At 36.0% G+C, this 19,580-nt stretch overlaps 2 protein-coding genes across 2 annotated transcripts; both read right to left on the bottom strand.

The window, feature by feature from the left end:
- Positions 1-6,648: 6,648 nt before the first annotated feature.
- Positions 6,649-8,489, bottom strand: LOC116123772 (GDSL esterase/lipase 1-like). Its single transcript, XM_031409505.1, has 5 exons — positions 8,053-8,489; positions 7,841-7,962; positions 7,522-7,755; positions 7,179-7,434; positions 6,649-7,080 (listed from the first exon to the last, which is right to left on the bottom strand). Exons 1-5 carry the CDS (start codon positions 8,315-8,317, stop codon positions 6,842-6,844), a joined length of 1,116 nt encoding a protein of 371 aa, XP_031265365.1. The 5' UTR covers positions 8,318-8,489; the 3' UTR covers positions 6,649-6,841.
- Positions 8,490-9,327: 838 nt separating this feature from the next.
- On the bottom strand, positions 9,328-17,752 carry LOC116123785. Its single transcript, XM_031409515.1, is given in 5 exon segments — positions 9,328-10,088; positions 10,091-10,565; positions 10,986-11,334; positions 15,127-16,340; positions 17,421-17,752. Coding segments are annotated over 5 exon segments (3,099 nt in total). The 5' UTR covers positions 17,721-17,752.
- Between the last annotated feature and the right edge of the window lie 1,828 nt (positions 17,753-19,580).

Genomic DNA, 19,580 nt, shown 5'->3' with positions numbered 1-19,580 from the left:
ATACATAAATCGCTTAAGCAATCATGGATCTAGGATGATCTTGATTCTGCCTTGCACTTGATCGCTTAAGCGACCAAGGCTAAAAGTGAAGAATCGCTTAAGCGAACGTGCATCTAAGATTACCTTGATTTTGCCTTGCACTTGATCACTTAAGTGATCCTGAATCGCTTAAGCGACCAAGGCTAAAAGTGAAGAATCGTTTAATTGATCTTGATTCTGCCTTGGACTTGATCGCTTAAGCGACCAAGTGTAAAAGTGAAGAATCGCTTAAGAGATCGTGGACCTGGGGTGGCTTAATTCTGCCTTGGACTTGATCGCTTAAGCGATCATGCATAGCTTAATCGACCAAGGGTAAAAGTGAAGAGTCACTTAAGTGATCTTAATTCTAGCTTGTACATGATCGCTTAAGTGACAATAAATCGATTAAGCGACTATGGCTAAATATATTGGATCGCTTAAGCGATACCTGAAATCGCTTAAGTGATCCAGTATATTCAGATGATCTTTATACTGCCTTTGACAAGATTGCTTAAGCGATAACATACATCGCTTAAGCGACCAAGGCTAAATATACAGGATCGCTTAAGCAAAACCATACATCGCTTAAGCGATCAAGGCTAATTTACTTTGGTACTTTAAAAACATTAAAATTTGTATTATATAGAACCATTCTATACTTTAATATTTCTTTTCCATGTTTATCTACACATGTAAAAAAAAAAAATAGTTTAATTAAAATATAATTTAAAAAAAAAATCGATTAAGTGATATAAATAATCAAATTAGTAGACACAAGACAGATAATAGTCCACTAAACTAATCGTACAATCAAAATTCAAGCTTATTTCAATCTATTCCCCCCACATCGTACAAGATTTGACTGCATTTTGATCAGTAAAAAGAGCACAATAATCATTCTCAAATACACCATCCATATTTGTGAAATGAGGTACGTTTCTACTAACATGTCACACTAGTGCGCTATAACATTCATCCATATATTATACGGTTGTAACCTTAATATGTGTTGATGGAATTATGTTGCAAATAATCCTTCTTAATTGGCTTTAATATGTGTTAATAATGATGTTGCTTAACATTAACGTTAATAATCATGTGATGTTGTGAACGTCCGAAGTTCACATTAAAGTCACTTAATATGGGGTTGACAACCTATTCCAAAAAACAGAGGGAATGCTTAAGCGATTGGTTTATCGCTTAAGCGATAATGTAAATTGCTTAACCTATCTTGTGAAAGGCATAATAAAGCTCATCCAAATATACTGGATTGCTTAAACAATTTCAGGTCTCGCTTAAGCAATCCAATATATTTAGCGTTAGTCGCTTAAGCGATGCACAGTAGCTTAAGCAATCACGTACAAGTCAAAATCAAGATCACTTAAGCGATTCTTCACTTTTATCCTTGGTCAATTAAGCGATGCATGATAGCTTAAGCGATCAAGTCCAAGGTAGAATCAAGTCACCCCAGGTCCACGATCTCTTAAGCGATTTACGTTCTTGCTTAAGTGATTCTTCAATTTTACACTTGGTCGCTTAGGCGATCAAGTCCAAGGCAGAATCAAGATCATCCCAGAGGTACGATCGCTTAAGCGATTTACATATCGCTTAAGCTATTCTTTACTTTTATCCTTGGTCGCTTAAGCGATTTAGGATCGCTTAAACGATCAAGTGCAAGGCAGAATCAAGATCATCCTAGATGCACGATTGCTTAAGCGATTCTTCACGTTTAGCCTTGGTTGCTTAAGCGATCAAGTCCAAGGCAAAATCAAGATCATCTCAGATGTACAATCGCTTAAACGATTTATGTATCGTTTAAGCGATTCTTCACTTTTAGCCCTTGGTCACTTAAGCGATCAAGTCCAAGGCAGAATCAAGATTATCCTAGATGCACGATCGTTTAAGCGATTTATGGTCTTGCTTAAGTGGTTCTTCACTTTTAGCCTTGGTCGCTTAAGTGATTTAGGATCACTTAAGTGATCAAGTCCAAGGTTGAATCAAGATCTTCCTAGGTGCATGATTGCTTAAGTGATTTACGGTCTCGCTTAAGCAATCATGTATAGAAAACCCTTGATTGCTTAAGCGATATATATATATAGTCGCTTAAGCGATCATGGGCAACACTTATTTTTCCAACTTTTCTCCTGAATTTTGACAAACTAAAATCACTGACACATATTAATTCCATCTTTTCTCCTGAATTTGACAACTTAATTGCATCAATACATTAATGTCGTTTAACAAGAATATTAAATAAACTCAAACTCAAAAGAGGAAAAGAATACTAAATTGCTTTTGTACAAATTTGAAATATGTCAATTACATTAAATTACAACATTATATACAACAAATAAATGTCCTATATACCCCAAAATAAAAATAGTGCCGACAGCCTCCATCCTCCCTCTTCATCATTCTCTTCAGCTACTTCCCTATCCTTCACAATTATCTAGCACACCTTCAGCATCAGCAGCAACAGTAGCAGCCTCTTCATCCTCTTTTACAGCACCCCTTCCAACATTATCCAGCCTTGGCCTTGGCCACAAAGCATACATAACACCACAACCCAAGTATCAATAGCCTAACGTCTAACAACATCAACTGATCTAATTCAAGACAATCCAATTATTCAAGACAACCCAATAAGAAATGCATTCACATAAACTACAAAACTTTAAGTCCAACTTCCATACCTGATCTTATCTGCAGATCTTACAGCATGTTTCTTGATTTCTTGCATCTGATCGATTCGAACCTAATTTTCTGGATCTAAATGTGATCGATTCTGGCAACTACTTCTCTTGTGATCAAGTTGCTTGCAAATAGAGCACTTATTCATCCTTCGAGGAACCTCACAGACTAATGGACTACGCTTAACTTTTTTTTTTTTCCCTTTTTTGTCTTCTTGAATGGTGGATGGATGATAATGTCAACCAACTTTGGCGACACCACCCACTGCTCTTCTGGAGGAACTGGATATATCGCTTCCGAATAAGTCAGTATGTAGTGGTTTGCCATATGGAGAGGGGAGTAAAGTTCCATGTAAATTCTTGAACCAAAATCCGGCTTCCATTGGTGTTTCAGTGCTGCTAGTGCATGAGAACAAGGTAAACGTTAAATGTCAAGCACTTTATAGCTGCAAGTTTTACTAAGAAGGTTAACTAGGGCATCCGAACCATAGCCGCGCATGGTGAACTCTTGAGCATTGAAAGGATATGCAAGCGGTGCATTTGACAGTTCCATATGTTCTCGCATTAATTTTTCAGCTGACAGAACAAGGGTTGTGGTAAAATTATCTGACTTCGTACAATGCTCATGGAACCACTATGACAATTTCCTCTGGATTGCATCAAAAAGGGCAACAATTGGAAACACTCTTTCTATTAACAACTTCGAATTTATGCACTCGGCTATGTTCGTGGTCATGACATTGAAGCTTCTTCCAGGAAAGTAAGCTCTACTTCATCGCTCGAAATCAACATCATGCTCAAGATATTTACCAATTCTATCATCCTTGATTCGGATTTGCCGAAAGTGCTCCTCAAATTCATCAACTCGATAAGCTTTTGTTGCCATGTAGTATGTCTGAAGGAGGCTAACACACTTAAACTTTTGTTTTATGTTCTCACCAAGGTGCCTCATACAGAATCCGTGATGTGCTTGAGGGTAAATAATGGAAATCACCTTCTTTATAGAGTTGCGCCTATCGGATATTATGCACAACTCGTCACTGTCAGGCACTATCGTAATTAATTGTTGGAAAAACCAAGTCCACAACTTGTCGTTCTTAGAGTTAACCACACACCATGCAACGGGATATGTGTGATTCTCGTTGTCCTGTACAGTGGCCACCAACAATGTACCTCTATAGTTTCCTATCAAAAAGCAACCATCAACAGCCAACACCTTTCTCATGTTTACAAAACCCCTTATAGTAGCACCGTAAGCAACAAAAAAATATTTAAACCTCATATTCTTGTCCCACTTCAAAGCCGTCTTACTACCTTCGTTTGTCAACTCAAGCATATAACGATACGCTTCTAATATTGCGTATCCATGCTCTGGCGTGCCTCTCACAAAATCTTGTGCATGTTGTCTCCCTTTCCAGCATTTCCAGTAACTAACATCGCATCCCAACTCTGTACGCACAAGTCTCTAAATGTCCTTAGATGGACATTTCCCTTCAACAAACTGACTTTTGACAAACTATCCAATAACATCAGCGGAGACTTGTCGATGCTCGCCTGAAATATGTCTCAACCCACATGTGTGCTCACGGGTATATGTGCTAGCAATAAATTTTTTGAACTCTGCCAACCTTCTACAATAAACCTGTCACTTGCACTTTCGATCACGACATACAACCGTCACTACTGATGAATTAGACTTTTTGGTGATGAACTCAAAATTATCTCTCACGGCAACAAGTTTTAGCTTCCTCACCACTTCCTCCTTGTTGTCAAATAAATAACCTACGTGCAAGTCTGATCCATCAGTAAAAACGTAAGCTGATTCACTACTACCAGCAATTACCGCCTCTGAACCTATATAAACGACCATAGTGTTCTCTTCCTCACAAACTACACCTTCTGCATAATCTGTATTTATAGAAACTCTACATCTGTGAGAACATGTACAGGGTCCTCCTCGTCCACATTTTCATTCTGCCCCACACGACCAACCTCTTCTACAGTGTCCTCCTCACCACCCAAATCACCGCCTACTCTTGATTTTTCAACAAAGAAATCAATGTCCACGTAGTTAAAATTAAAACCAGCTTTCTCCCTACCCAAATCACCGCTACTCTTAAACTAACTTCCAAAGCTTTATCCACAACTGAAACCGTTAAAATCAGCCTCAAACCATTATAGCCCACATCAAGCATAAATAACTTCACATCTTCATCAGACATTAATACAATAGGAGGTACCTTAAAATTTGCAAGAGCTCTGCTTAAAACATACTTCACAACTATATCACTACGTGAGCAACTTAACCCACCTCCTCTAATGATTTCATCAATCTACTCATCAAAACTAACTTCTGTACTCATAGCAATTGCTTTAACTTGTTTGCTCTTCCCAATCCACTTCTAGCAACTTTCTTCCTCCACCCACTCACCAAAATATTCAACATCCAAAACCACTTGTCCTATGTCTAATAATAGCCAAGTACTTATAATGCAAGAAAACAAAAATTATTAACCGATATATTAAGGGTTAATAGATTTTAAAAAGCATCTCAGAGTCGCTTGAGCGATGTGGTGTATCGCTTAAGCAATCTGGTATATCACCTACTGGATCGCTTAAGCGATATACTGGTATAAATAAGTCTGATCATTTAAGTGATATGCTGCCATATACCGGATTTATAGCAGATCGCTTAAGCGATCTTCTGCCATAAACCTGATCGCTTAAGCGATCTGTCATCTGCTACATTAAACTAGACATACCAGATCGCTTAAGTGATCCATCAGATATAGAACACTTTTTCAATCATCTCCACATACAATCGATGCTACCACCCCCAACTACTAACAATGCAAGAAAATATTCAACAAATTTCACTCCTTTGAACTTGCATTACATCAAACACAACCCAACAACCTAAAAAACTAAATCAAAATCATAACCCAAACCCAATCCATCATTAAATCTTTGTAAATCAAAATTTAAAATGCAAAGAGGAGATACACATACCTAGACAAAATGTCAGGAGGAGGAGGAGAAGGGGGATCTTTGGCGGAGAAGATGTTAATGGCGAAGGAAGAAGAAAGTGTTAATGGCGGAGGAAGAAGAAGATGTAGAGGAAAGAGGAAGAAGAAGATGTAGGCGAAGAAGATGCAGACGAACCTTAGAAGAAACAGCAAACCAGGGGAGGTGCATTAATGGCGGGAGGAAGAAAAATAAGGTGTTTGGGTTTGTTTGCAAGATTTTCGGCTTTTGGGGGACATATTATAATTTTTAAAAGATTACACAATACTTCAGTAATCCTAATTAACCACTAATCATGTTTAATTAACCTTAATCAGTAATAAGACTATTTACTTAACATTTTAAAACTACATAGCCTTTTAATTAAATTTGAACTTGATTTGTTTTTTTAATAAAATGCCCCTATTTTCGCCCATCTCCTATACAAAGTGCGGAGCTAATATTAGGGGTTTAATTATCTACCCACTTACAATAGTACAAATAATAAGCGTACCCAAGATTTTCCGAAAGTATTATATACCTCCCCAACCAAGAGTGGGACAAGGATTAATCAGAGGCAAGGATTGAATTTTGAAAAGTCAGTCAAATAGAAGTCCTTGACCATTGGGTTGAGCACATTCACCCCTATTAACAACCTAGTTAGATCGAATTCAAGACCTCTTGAATAATACACCCAAGAGTCATTGTTGACCGTTGGACCATCCAATGGTGATTTGATCATATTATTCAATGTTTTCGATGCATGCATTGATCATATTATTTAATGTTTTCGGTCTTTGTCACCATTTCTGGTTGTTGATATATGTAAATCAATAAGAAATTTTTGCGTGGAATCATTCATTAAACATCCACATCTTTGATGACTAGAAAAAGTAGAGCATCTGATATAAAATGGCTAGAAAAAACTGGCTGGTGTAATACTCTATTGAACAAGTTACTGACTTGACAGGGAAATCAACAATATTATGTATAACTTACTGTCATCTACATTTCCCACACTTCTGTCATCTTTAACCGGCACAAGGCTGGTATATTATTCAAAGCATAGCTTGACCTCAAAGGTCTTTTTATCTTATTTGTTATACAAACAATAAACATTAATTGATCAGCTATAAATGTTCAAATAGTTTCTTCAGATTGTAAGGCCCTGTGATATTTGGGGTTCCATTCCACACAAGTTCTGCAATTATCTTGTATGTCTTCTCAGTGGGATGAATAGCATCAAAGAACATATATTCCTCAGGATTATCACATAACTCGTAATCTTTTATTCCAGTCATCCCCCCACAGCTGTATGTTCCTCTGTATCGACCACTGCCACAACATGCCACTATGGCCTCCTTCAAACCTTCACAACATAAAAAATTCAGTACAGATTGTACATTAGAATAGAGCTAGGCGCCTAATCTCGACATGCATATAAGATCGGATGATCAAATAACTTACCATATCTTGAAGGGTTGTTGATGATTTCCAGAGAAGAATTGTAGAAATCATGAATTGCATATTTGAATCCTGGTAATTGGCTCTCTAGCTCCGGCAGGACTTCAGATAGTGCTTTGTTATGTAGTTTTGCTAACTCTGAAACACTCTCCAGGCAAGATCCTGAGCTTCCCGGTACAATTGCTCTTATGAGTGGTAAACAACCCAAATCATCCAAATTTAAGAACCCAAATTTCCTTCCTCCAATCTCATATATTTCCTGTCAGAACAAAATAACTTCAAAAAAAATAGATCTTGTTTATAAAACACTGGAACAAGATTTTTCGAAAGAGTATGACACTATTACTTTGATTGTAGTTGTCAGGTTGCCGATCACCATCCCTATATATTTTTTTCTAGAGTAATCCGATTGAAGCACACTTGAGTTTGTGAACAAAGGGACCAAGTAATCATTGGTCCCAATGCTAAATATGTAAACAGCTTTGGATAGCAATCTTTTGGCTCCTGCATCACCTAGTTTCTGCTTCAACTGCTTCTCCACCAGCTTGAAATAACTTAGCTGAGTGTTAAGATCTATTACCTGGTATTTACATAACAAAATGTGAGCACAAAGGTTTTTGGCTAATTCTATTTACTCTTTAAGCTTAAACAGCAAGATTTCATACATATCCTCGTTGAGTTTCAGCTAAAGCACCAGCTCCTGAGGATGCGAAGTTCACACCATAAACAAATTGATCTTTATAGAATGGCAAAAATGTTGGAATTAATGGTAACTTTGCATACTCAGCTGCAATAGAATTAATTACACGGGCAAGATCAAAATTCATTTTTTCATCATACTCATACATGAAATTAACAACATAATAATAAATCATACCAATAAAATCTGGAATTAAACGCCCATTTGAAGCTCTCCCAGTGGGGTATTTAAAGAAGGTTTCGCCGTATGGCCAGAAATTTACCCGGAGAGTGGTGTTGATATAGTTATTATTTCCTGCATCAAATATTGAATCTCCAAAGATAAATAAGGCAACATGTGTTTCAGGCGATGATGGCCGGTGAGCATGCCCTGGGATGAGAAGGCTTGAGCACGGAACCAAGAAAAATATAAGAAATATTGATCTTGACATTTTACCATTCATTCACTTAATGGTCTATGCCCTTATCCATAAATTTCAGAGTCATATATAGGATTGTTTGAGTGAAGGACAAGAAGCTCAATAGGATTAGATTTTAAATGTCGGTCAAATTAGGTGGCTTTAGTCTAGTATGTTTATTTAACATTTGTTTAATAAACCATAATTCTGCAGCAATTCTTTTGTAACATTCTATATGGTATCAATCCCATCTTTCATTATGATTTCTAATAATTGATAATTGCCTAAAATTCACATCAATATGCAACGGATTAACGATTTAAAATTTTTAATTAATTCCTTTTAATCTCATGGTCACCACACAATGAAAAGAAAATTAAAAGGCCAGAAAAATGACAAAAGCAAGCAGTGAAGTATTCACGCAATTGTTTAACCGGGTCAGTCGATTAATTCCAGGTCATGCTCACCCATGTCGTCTTCCGTCCCCCCTTTGCTTGATTGAACAGTTACCAAAAAAGACTAAAACAAACTTGCCTTAAGATATTCAATGGATCAACAGGAAACTTCACTTGGGAATTAATCATAAATCATAATGAACCATCTTCTTCTCATCCAAGGAAATACCAATCAGACAAGACATGTTCCAGAATTCAAACTCATCTCATGACGTTTGGGTTTCTGATGGTAAGTTCAGTGGCTTTAAGCAGCCTTATGTCAGAAAACCCAGCAACAACATCTTTCCCACCGAAACTAACAGAAGCATATAGCAAGATATTGAACAAAAGTAGCAGCACACTTTTGAGCAATTCTTATATTTATTTTAATAGTTTCTTTGATGTAGTAAAGGTGAGCAATTCAATATTTTTGCGCAGTACTTGACTGAGGTCGACTCACTGTGCCCAAAAGTTGCAAAAAGCCATTGTACATAACTTGTCATCTTCCTTGCCCATTTACATGACGATAGCTTTACCTCCAATGTCCCAAACTGGGGAACAAAATATTAAACTTCCAATCACAATAAACAGAAGACGGAAGGCGTTTCACAAAATAAACCTTCATGCTCCATCTTCTTTTTTTGATTCGGGCTCTAAATGTGATTCTCCATTTTCATTCAAAGAATCACCAAAAAACTCACTAAGTTCATCCATGTTTGATTTCCTGTTCTGGACATAATTCAACAATCTATCTTGGAGCTCCACAGAGATAATATCCTTGCTCCCAAGTAATTTTATGAATTTCTCTGCTCCCTCTATATCTCCTTCACCTATATAGTATTTTAGACATGCAGAAAAATTTACCTCCCTGGGCTTCCACCCAATTTTACAAATCACTAATGCTTCTTCCATCGCTACCACTGCTTTTTGAGTTTCATTATGCTGAAAATACCCAATTGCCATATGGATCCATGTTGTCTGATTAGGCTTCCCCCCCTTCAATTTTGCCCCATCTATAAGATTTTCCGCCTCCTGAAAAAGCCCTTTTCTGCTATAAGCACCAATCAGGCAGTTTAAAATCCGAATATCATAGAATTCGTTTACTGATTCCCACTCGTCAAATATCTTCTTGGCGCTTTCAATGTCATCAGATTTCAACAATGAAGATATGACGCATATATAGCCTTTATTGTAAATCTTATGGTTCTTCTTGTAAAGTTCCCAAAGTCTTAAAACATCATCTTTCTTCCCAAATTTTGCAGAATGTGTGGTAAGAAACTCATATGCTCTATTGCTCTTCTTACCCGTTATTAGTTCCTCAGATTTCTTCAGCATCACCGCAGCTTTGTCCAAGAGTCCAGCTTATGCGTTCCCACTTGCTGCATTTTGTAAACTATCAAGTCACAAACAAAATTGGGATCTGATTCCAACATTGCCAGAGTTTTATCAATTCCCTCGACATCAGATGTAGCTCCAAAGGCACTCAGGCGTATACCCATTGTAAATTTATCATGTCCAACGCCTTTTTCTTGCATTTCATGCATCAGACTATCAAGTTTGTCATAATTTGCAGTCTGATAATAAAGATTAAGCAGAACATTGTAAGCCAACGATGTCTGAGCAAACCCCAAATCCCTCATTTTCTGCATGGTAGCCTCTGCTTTTTCCATAGATTTTACACTGGCATAGCAGTTAAGAAGAGCACTATAAACTGCACCGCCCTTTAATCGTTCCGATACATGGTTGAAATAATTTTCTGCTTGTTCTGTACCATGAACTTTAGAGATCAAATCCAACCGAATGGCAACATCAGAAGATGTAAGTGGCAAGTATCTTTTGTCAGTCATCCACATTGAAATCTGCGGAAAGAAAGAGAAAGAGATTATAACAATGGAAAGATAAAATTACAAGATCACCAATACCAAGTTTTTCCTTCTTAATCAAGGGAAGGGCTAATCTTGAATGTGGGGGAGCCAATTTTTTGAACAATTTCCATTATAAATAGTTATTTATTTATTACTAAATAAATATTTTTATTAAAAAAAAAAAAATCAATATTAAGATCATATCTGTAATATGTTCTGTTATCATAAAGCGGTTAATTTTTTTCTAATTCCCCCAAAAAAAAAAAAAAAAAAGTAAAGCAACATTAATATCAAATTTTATTATAAAGTAATTTTTTTTCTAATTTCTCAAAAAAAATAAATAAATAAATAAAGCGGCATTAAAATTTATTTTAAAAAAAAAAAAAAAAGCAGACCTAGAAAAGAAACCGATACCTCAAGACCGTGACTGAATCGTCGGTAGAATCGCAACTCTTTGATGAAGGCTTGGAGTTGTTCTTTGTCAACGGGATGCCCTTCTTCGATCCACTGGTCCAACAATGGAACGATTGAGACACTTGGATCTCCGATCGGAGAGATCCGACGGTAAAGAGCGTTCATCGAGCCTTTCAATCTCGAAATTCTCGAGCTTCGTTCTTCTATATTTGTTGAGTACGAGCTTAAAGCCGGTACATTTCCAAGACCCAGATGAGATTTGATGCTGTGGACGATTGCACTGAAACGTACAAGCTTCATTTGCAGAGAAAGGGCGAGGAGAAAGCGCAGAGAATGATTAAAACAGGGTTTAAGGTGAAAGAGCGAGACAGGGTTTAATTTATGTTTTTAAAATCTGGGTAATTATTATCACCCCTAATGTATAGCTTAATTACAAGAATGACCATCATAGTGAATATTGTTTTCGCTGATCTCCTAATTCCCATACAAAGTGCAGAGCTAATATAAGGGGCTTTTATTACCTCCTTAAGATATTGCAAAGTTTAAGCACCCCCAGGAGTTTGAGAAAGTATTATGTACCTCCCCAGATACTGGGTTTAAGCACCCCCAATACTTTTCAAAAGGCGTTTAATTTACAATTTTTTTCTGGGTTGCATTATATTTACCGAGTTTTACTAAAATTTTAAAATCGCCCCTTATAGTTCGAAAATTATTGTTGATCTCCCAAATCTCTCTTGAAAGTGGGAGACAAACAAACAAGAGAAGGGTTTACAACTCACCAGAGTTTAGGGAAGGCTTGGGAGAGGAAATGATATGCTTTCATTTTTGTATAGGTATTATGGCTTCTTTTAAAAGAGTAATTTTATTGAAAGGTTAACTATATCTATCCTGTTAGTAAGTCGTTAAGATTTGTATTATTACAGTTTCTTCGAGTAAAACATATAGAAGAAGAGTTTATTAAAGTAGAATTTATAAGAATAGAGCTTTTATGAAAGATTTGTTAATTGTTTGGTTAGGAAAAAAAGATCTGTAAAAGAGTTTTCAATATTAATTCACCAAAAAGATTTTTATCATATAAGAGTAGATCAAGTCAAAATTATAAAATAAAATAGAGATTTTGGAAATTTTAACATTTTAAATAAACTCAAAATGAGCTTATGAAAAAAACTTAAATTTTGAGCTTCTCCCATAAGCTGTAAAATAGCACTTTCCAAATGGAACCAAACAATTTTAAAAAATTTTAAAAGTAGTTATAACTTTAAACAAACTCTCTCAACCCCAAACAAGCTCTTATGCTCATAATAATATTTTAGAAAATGAAAATTGAACCATTAATAAATACAATACTCTTATTGATAAAATGGGGAGCCCTTATCTCATCCCATATCTCGTGTAAGTTTTTTCTTATTTCAACATGTTTCTTCTTTTTTTGATTTACTAATATCATCCTTGGGCTCTGAATCTGATTCTCCATTTTCAATTATAAAATTAACCTATGACTCATTGTGTTCATCCAAGTTTGATTTCCCGTTCTAGACATAATTCAACAATCCATCTTGGAGATCAACAGATATCATATCCTTTCCCCTAAGTAATTTTAGGAAAATCTCTACTCCCAATATATCTCCTACAAATTTGACAAACTACTAGTGCTTCTTTCACTAGTTTTTGAGTTTGATTATTCTCAAGATACCCTGTTGCTATATGGTGCCATTTTGTTTGGTTAGCCTTCCCCACCTTCAATTTTGCCCTATCTATAAAAGTTTCCGCCTCTTACAAAAGGCCCTTTCTGCAGTAAGCACCAACTAGGAAGTTAACAATCCGAATGGCATAGTAATCATTTACTGATTCCCACTCGTCCAATATCTTATTGGCACTCTCCAAAAGATGTGGGAATTAGGCCCATACCCAAAAAGCCCAACCCAAAAAACCAGTCCCAAGACCGATCCTCCCAAGGACCGGACCAGGCCCAATGGAGGAGGGCTCGAGCCCAAGGTCAGTCCCTCCCCCCAAGCCCAGGCCCAAACCCCCTCCCCAATTTCCTTTTAACCCTTATAAAATATCCAAAACTTTTTATTTAATATAAAATTGATAATAAATATAAGGGTTAAAAAAAATTTTACAAAAAAAAATATTGTCCAAGACCGACTGGGCTCGAACCTTTCCCACCTCTACCGTCCAAGTCATCCAATTTCAACAATGAAGTTGTGAGACATACATAGCCTTTATTGTAAATCTTTTGGTTCTTGTAGAGTTCCCAAAGTCTTATCATCTTCCCAAAATTTGCGTCTAGTGTGATAAAAAACTCATGCTCTATTGATCTTTTTACCTGTTATTAGCTCCTCAGATTTCTTCAGCATTTCCAAAGCTTTGTCCAAGAGTCCAGCTTTTGCTTACCCACTTGCTGCTAACTATAAACTGTCCAGTCCAAAACAAAATTGGGATCTGATTCCACCATTGCCAGAGTCTTATCAATTCTCTCAACATCAGATATAGCTGCAAAGGCATTCAAGCGTACACCCATAGAAATATTATCATGTGCAACACCTCTTAATAGGGGTGTTTTTTATTTATGTAAAAGGAGAGGGTTCAAGAAGTGTTAAAAACTAGACCGCCTGAGATATAATAAAATAACAATAATCCCCCACAGTTTCTCATATAATAAATAACCCTGTTAGTGAACGGTTAGAATTTAAATATTAGCAAATTACACTTCTACAATTTAATTAAACACTAAAAACTTAACATAATAAATTTCTCTTGGTTTCAAACCCCCCTTATAATTTGAAAATTATCATTGGTCTCCCGCCTTTCTCTTCAGAGGTTACAAAGGGGTGAGTTGGGAACAGAAGCTTTGTTTAGGAGAGTTGGGTTTGTGGGAGGAATAGTGGGTCCAGTATGGGCTTTGATTTTTGCATAAGTATGAAACTTTTTTTGAAAAATAATGAATCTATTAATGCCCACTAATAAATATTTGTCAGAAAAGCAGGGTTCTGAAGAAATACCTTTCAAATCTAAAACAAAACAAAACCCAGCAAAACATCTTTCCCACCGAAACTAACAGAAACATATAGCAAGATATTGAACAAAAAAAGTAGCACACTTATAAGCAATTCTTTAAATTTAACAGGCGCAAAATTCTACCTTGTTGAGTTTAACCGACAACAGGCTCTGTTAGGATATAACTGCTCTATATGAGGAAACAGCACCTCCCAAGAATATTAGAGATAAAGAAAGAGAAAATTTTTATTAAAACTCTGCTCCCTGATTTAGAGAACGCTAATCCTTAAATAGCCTAACAGGCCAACAATCCTAATTGACTTCAAAGACTACCTTCCTAATTAATTCAAAAGACTCTAAAGACTTAAAATAATACTGCAACAAGGAAATACCCTTTATTCCTAACACTTATTAAATCCCGATTAAATAACTTCCCACCAACTAAAACAAATCCTAAACAAATACTACTTCTAAATAACATCATCCTCCAGCTCAACTTCCATTGCCACATGATCCTTGTACCATTCTTGAGGTTGTCGAACTCTCATTGAAGTTCTCCTGGAAGTATCTGCACTCCTAACAGGCTCGTACCAGAATTCTAATCAAGAATTGCAATTGCTAGAATAAGATTTATACTTTCGATTACGATACAAAAGTAATATATCAGAAAGTGAAACTGAATACAGAAAACTTAAATAAACAAACTGAAATGGATTTAAACAAGCAAACCAATATGCTGGAAGCATTTTAAATGGAAACATCTTCTGCATACCTTAAATCCCCACCTCTACCTGAGCTAGAACGTCATATTACATTTGTGGTCCCAATAGAATTTCAGGCCATGTTCAAATCAATACTTTTTTTCAGGACTCAACCGAGGCCCACTCCTTGTGCCCAAGCATTGCTAAAAGCCAATGCACTTGATTCATGGCCTTCCTTGCCCATCTAGATGACGAAACCTGAACTGGAATTACCTCTATTGTCTTAAACTAGGCAACAAAATATTAGACTTCCAAGTTCCAATCACAATAAACAGAACATGGAAGGCGTTTCACAAAATAAACCTTCATGCTCGATTTGCCTTTAGGTCCAGCTTATTCAACATGTCTCTTCTTCTTTTTTTGATTCACTAATATCATACTCGGGCTCTAAATGTGATTCTCCATTTTGATTCAAAGAATCACCAAAAAACGCACTAAGTTCATCCACGTTTGATTTCCCATTCTGGACATAATTCAACAATCTATCTTGGAGCTCCACAGAGATAGTATCCTTATTCCTAAGTAATTTTATGAATTTCTCTGCTCCCTCTATATTTCCTTCACCTATAAAGTATTTTAGACATGCAGAAAAAATTTCCTTCCTGGGCTTCAAACCAGTTTTACAAATCACTAATGCTTCTTCCATCGCTTCCACTGCTTTTTGAGTTTGATTATTCTGAAAATACCCAATTGCCATATAGAGCAATGTTTTCTGATTAGGCTTCCCCCCCTTCAATTTTGCCCCATCTAAAAGATTCTCCGCCTCCACCAAAAGCCCTTTTCTGCAGTAAGCACCAATTAGAAAGTTTAAAATCCGAATATCATAGCTTACATTTACTGATTCCCACTCTTCAAATATCTTCTTGGCAGTTTCAAAATCATCAAATTTCAATAAAGAAGGTATGACACGTATATAGCCATTATTGTAAATCTTACGGTTCTTCTTGTAAAGTTCCCAAAGTCTTAAAACATCATCTTTCTTCCCAAACTTTGCATATTGTGTGATAAGAAACTCATATGCTCTATTGCTCTTTTTACCCGTTATTAGTTCCTCGGATTTCTTCAGCATCTCCATAGCTTTATCCAAGAATCCAGCTTTTGCATACCCACTTGCTGCACTATGGTAAACTTCCCAGTTCCAAACAAAATTGGGATCTGATTTCATCATTGCCAAAGTCTTATCAATTCCCTCGACATCAGATGTAGCTCCAAAGGCACTTATGCGTATACACATCGTTACTTTATCATGTCCAATGCATTTTTCTTGCATTTCATGCATCAAACTATCAAGTTTATTGTAATTTGCAGTCCGATAATAAAGATTAAGCAGATCATTGTACGGCAGCGATGTCCGAGCTAACCCCAAATCCCTCATTTTCTGCATGATGGCCTCTGCTTTCTCCACAGATTTTACACAGGCATAGCAGTTAAGTAGGGCACTATAAACTGGAAGGCCCTTTAATGTTTCGGAAACATTGTTGAAATAATTTTCTGCTTTTTCTGTACCATAAACTTTAGATATCAAATCCAGCCGAATGGCAACATCAGCACATGTAGGTGGCAAGTATCTTTTGTCGGTCATCCACATAGAAATCTGAGGAAAGAAGGAGAGAGAGAGACTATAACAATGGAAAGATAAAATATTAAAATTACAAGATCACCAATACCAAGTAATCATACTGCAGTTTCTTTTAATATTTAAAGATAGGAAAATAGAATATTATTTTGAAAAAAATCACAATGTATAAATGTAAGCAAAATAGCTGCCCATGAAAGTTAAAAGAGAAAACTTTTAACCTCCCAAAGAATCTAGCTACTAACTAAAGACTTAAAAACTAATTACAGAAAAGCAGTTCTTGTGTTTTTTTAGCTGATATGGGTAGTCTTTAGCCAGGTGCCCTTGGTTCCTTTTGTGTAGCTTGTTCCTTGGTCCTGTCCAAGGATTTTGGTGCTTAAGGGTTCTCCCCCTTTTTAGTTGTAATTTCTTATTGTTTTTAAAATTACCTTTTACCCAAAAAAAAGAACGATAGCAAGGTTTGGAGATTGTCACTTCCAAATTAAATTGGTCAAAGAAAAAGGAATTTCTCTAAATTCTGACACGTTAAGTGTCTTTACAAATAAAATTAAACCAGCATGGCAACTATCAGTAATAGCTTGAAATGTAATTCAGAAGAACACTTAAAAGATAATTTCTCTTCATGATTTCAGTAATTTTAAAGGGTGAGTACTTGGTTTTAGACTAGTAGTAGCTCCAATAAGAGCATGCTACATCAGCATGCGTGAACCTCCTCATTGGAGGGTTGTCTCAGCATGCATTGCACAGAAGTTTTTCCGTCTTAATCAAGGCAACGGCCAATCTTCAATGTGCGGAAGCCAAAAAATTTTAACAATTTTCATTACAAAAAGTTACTTATTTATAACAAAAAAGATATTTAAATAAGAAGAACTCATATTAATATCGTATCTTGCTTTGCAAGCCCGACTTCAAAACTGGAGTCCCCATGAACCTAATACTTTCTGTTATGATTATGATTGTTACAATTTACATTAATATAATCTTTATCATAAAGTGATTTTTTTTTTTCTAATTTCTTTAAACAAAATAATAAATAAAGCAACATTAAAATTTATAAAATAATTTTTTTTTTAAATGCCGTAGAAAAGAGACCGATACCTCAAGAGCGTGACGGAATCGTCGGTAAGATCGCAACTCTTTAATGAAGACTTGGAGTTGTTCTTTGTCAACTGGACGTCCTTCTTCGACCCACTGGTCCAACAATGGAACGATTGAGACCCCTGGATTTCCGACCGGGGAGATCCGACGGTAGAGAGCGTTCATCGAGCCTTTCCATCTCGAAATTCTCGAGCTTCGTTCTGCTTTTTTTGTTGAGTACGAGCTTGAAGCCGGTACATTTCCAAGACCCAAATGAGATTTGATGCTGTGGAGGATTGTTCTGAAACGTACAAGCTTCATTTGCAGAGAAAGGGCGAGGAGAAAGTGCAAGGGTAAAGCGAAGGAGAGTTCGATTTTATTTCGGGTTAATCTTATTTATATACCTAAATGTTTGTTTAATTTAAAAATGCCCGAAACTTTTGAAAATTGTCACTGATCCCACCCAGAAATAGAATTACCAAATACAAATGTGTATAGGTAACTGTAAGTATGGTTTATGTAAAAGGAGAGGGTTTAAGAAAATTCATTTGATCGAATAGTTTACATAACTGTTTGTTATTTTTTAGAACTCTACTTCAATTGGTATTCTTTCATGAAAAAAAAACCGAGATAACAATCCAATCTTTCACTATGATTTCGAATAATTATCTCGAATTCACATTAATATAGTTTCGTCTTGTAAGGTAGTTACATAACAACAAATTTATTAAATATCTTATAGCTAGAATTCCTTTAATTCTCATTACTAGTTACTCGTACGCTATTTTAGGTCGAGGAAAAAGATTTTAGAGATCTTTTTGGATAATATGAACTATGAAGCAATGTTTTGATACTCGGCTCTGCCCGACCGGTTCAACCAGGACCTAGGGTCTTCGTCGTGCGGATTATCACTTTCAACTAGTCACCCTAAACCCTAGAATTATGGATGATGATCGATGAGCATACAACGGCAATTATGTTGGGGCTTTTGGAAAATGAGTTTCAGTGAGTCCAAGGTGGTGAAGGGAGTGATTTCCGATGAGTGAATTGATCGAAAAGGCAAAAATTAATCGACAAAAACAACAGCTTGTTGCCGATGATTGGCTGAGTGAACGACGAAAGGGTGAGATGTGTTTTGGTTAGAAGGTTGGGGAAAGTGTTTTCATGGTGATGGGGAGTGTTGTCGTTGTCGAAAACAGAACATATTTGACCTGGGTTGTTGAAGCCAGTGGTGGTGTTTGGGGTGTTTTTATAAGATTTTAAACGTGTAGAGATTTATAAGAATTTTTAAAGGTGTTTTTATTAAATTTCAAACCTTTGGACATTGGGCAAGTCAAACCAGTTCAATCGGTCAACTCAAGACTCGCCCACTTTACTGGGTTTCACCCCGGGTTGGTGATTAAAACATTTATGAAGTCCACTTACTTTTACCAAACTTAAAAACACCCTTATAATTTAAAAATTATCACTGACCTCCATACTTCTTTAGAAGTTACAAAGGAGAGAATGGGAAACATTTGCCGACTTTGTGTCATTTAACGCTAAATTCAAATGTATATAGTGGATAAGCTGATGTTGTTAATAGATAGGAAAGAAAATTTAAATCTTACTGTGAATTAAAACACAAACACTGACAACATGGGGTCATTTCATAAGTTTTTTCTCATTTCAAAAAAAAATCTCTATCATAAATTATTGTCATCAAAAATAATTTGTCACTCAGAAAAGTAGGGTTCTTAAGAAGTACCTTTCATATCTAAAACAACACAAACTCAGCAAAACATCTTTCCCACGAAAAAAACAGAAACATATAGCACATTGAAGAGCAATTTTTAAACTTCTTTTACAGTTTAATTTGATGTAGTGTACGCGAGTTTTAAACTGTAAGATCCTAGCAAAAAATCCTACAACAAACAACAGGCTCTTCTGTGACACCAAGTACCAAAACCCTAATTAGAGTTACAATTGCTACAATAAAATTTTAAGTTTCGACAACGATTCTAAACTCATACTGACAGAAAATGCAATTGAAAACAAAAAACTTAAAGCAAACAAACTGAAATCGATTTAAACAACCAAACCAATATGCTAGGAGCATTTTGAATGGGAACAAACAAACTGAGAGGTGATGTTGCGGAGGATTATACTGAAAAGTACAAGCCTCATTNACAACATGGGGTT

The sequence above is a fragment of the Pistacia vera genome, unplaced genomic scaffold (assembly GCF_008641045.1).
Source record: "Pistacia vera cultivar Batoury unplaced genomic scaffold, PisVer_v2 Contig145, whole genome shotgun sequence".
NCBI lineage: Eukaryota > Viridiplantae > Streptophyta > Magnoliopsida > Sapindales > Anacardiaceae > Pistacia > Pistacia vera.
The sequence above is the reverse complement of the archived record's forward strand: the minus strand, read 5'-3'. Positions and strand labels throughout refer to the sequence as shown.

Coding starts and splice junctions, on each gene's coding strand:
- LOC116123772 (XM_031409505.1), bottom strand. CDS start 8,317: ATGAATGGTAAAATGTCAAGATCAATATTTCTTATATTTTTCTTGGTT. Junction 7,435..7,521: donor ACCTGACAACTACAATCAAA/GTAATAGTGTCA, acceptor TTGTTCTGACAG/GAAATATATGAGATTGGAGG. Junction 7,081..7,178: donor CAACAACCCTTCAAGATATG/GTAAGTTATTTG, acceptor TATGTTGTGAAG/GTTTGAAGGAGGCCATAGTG.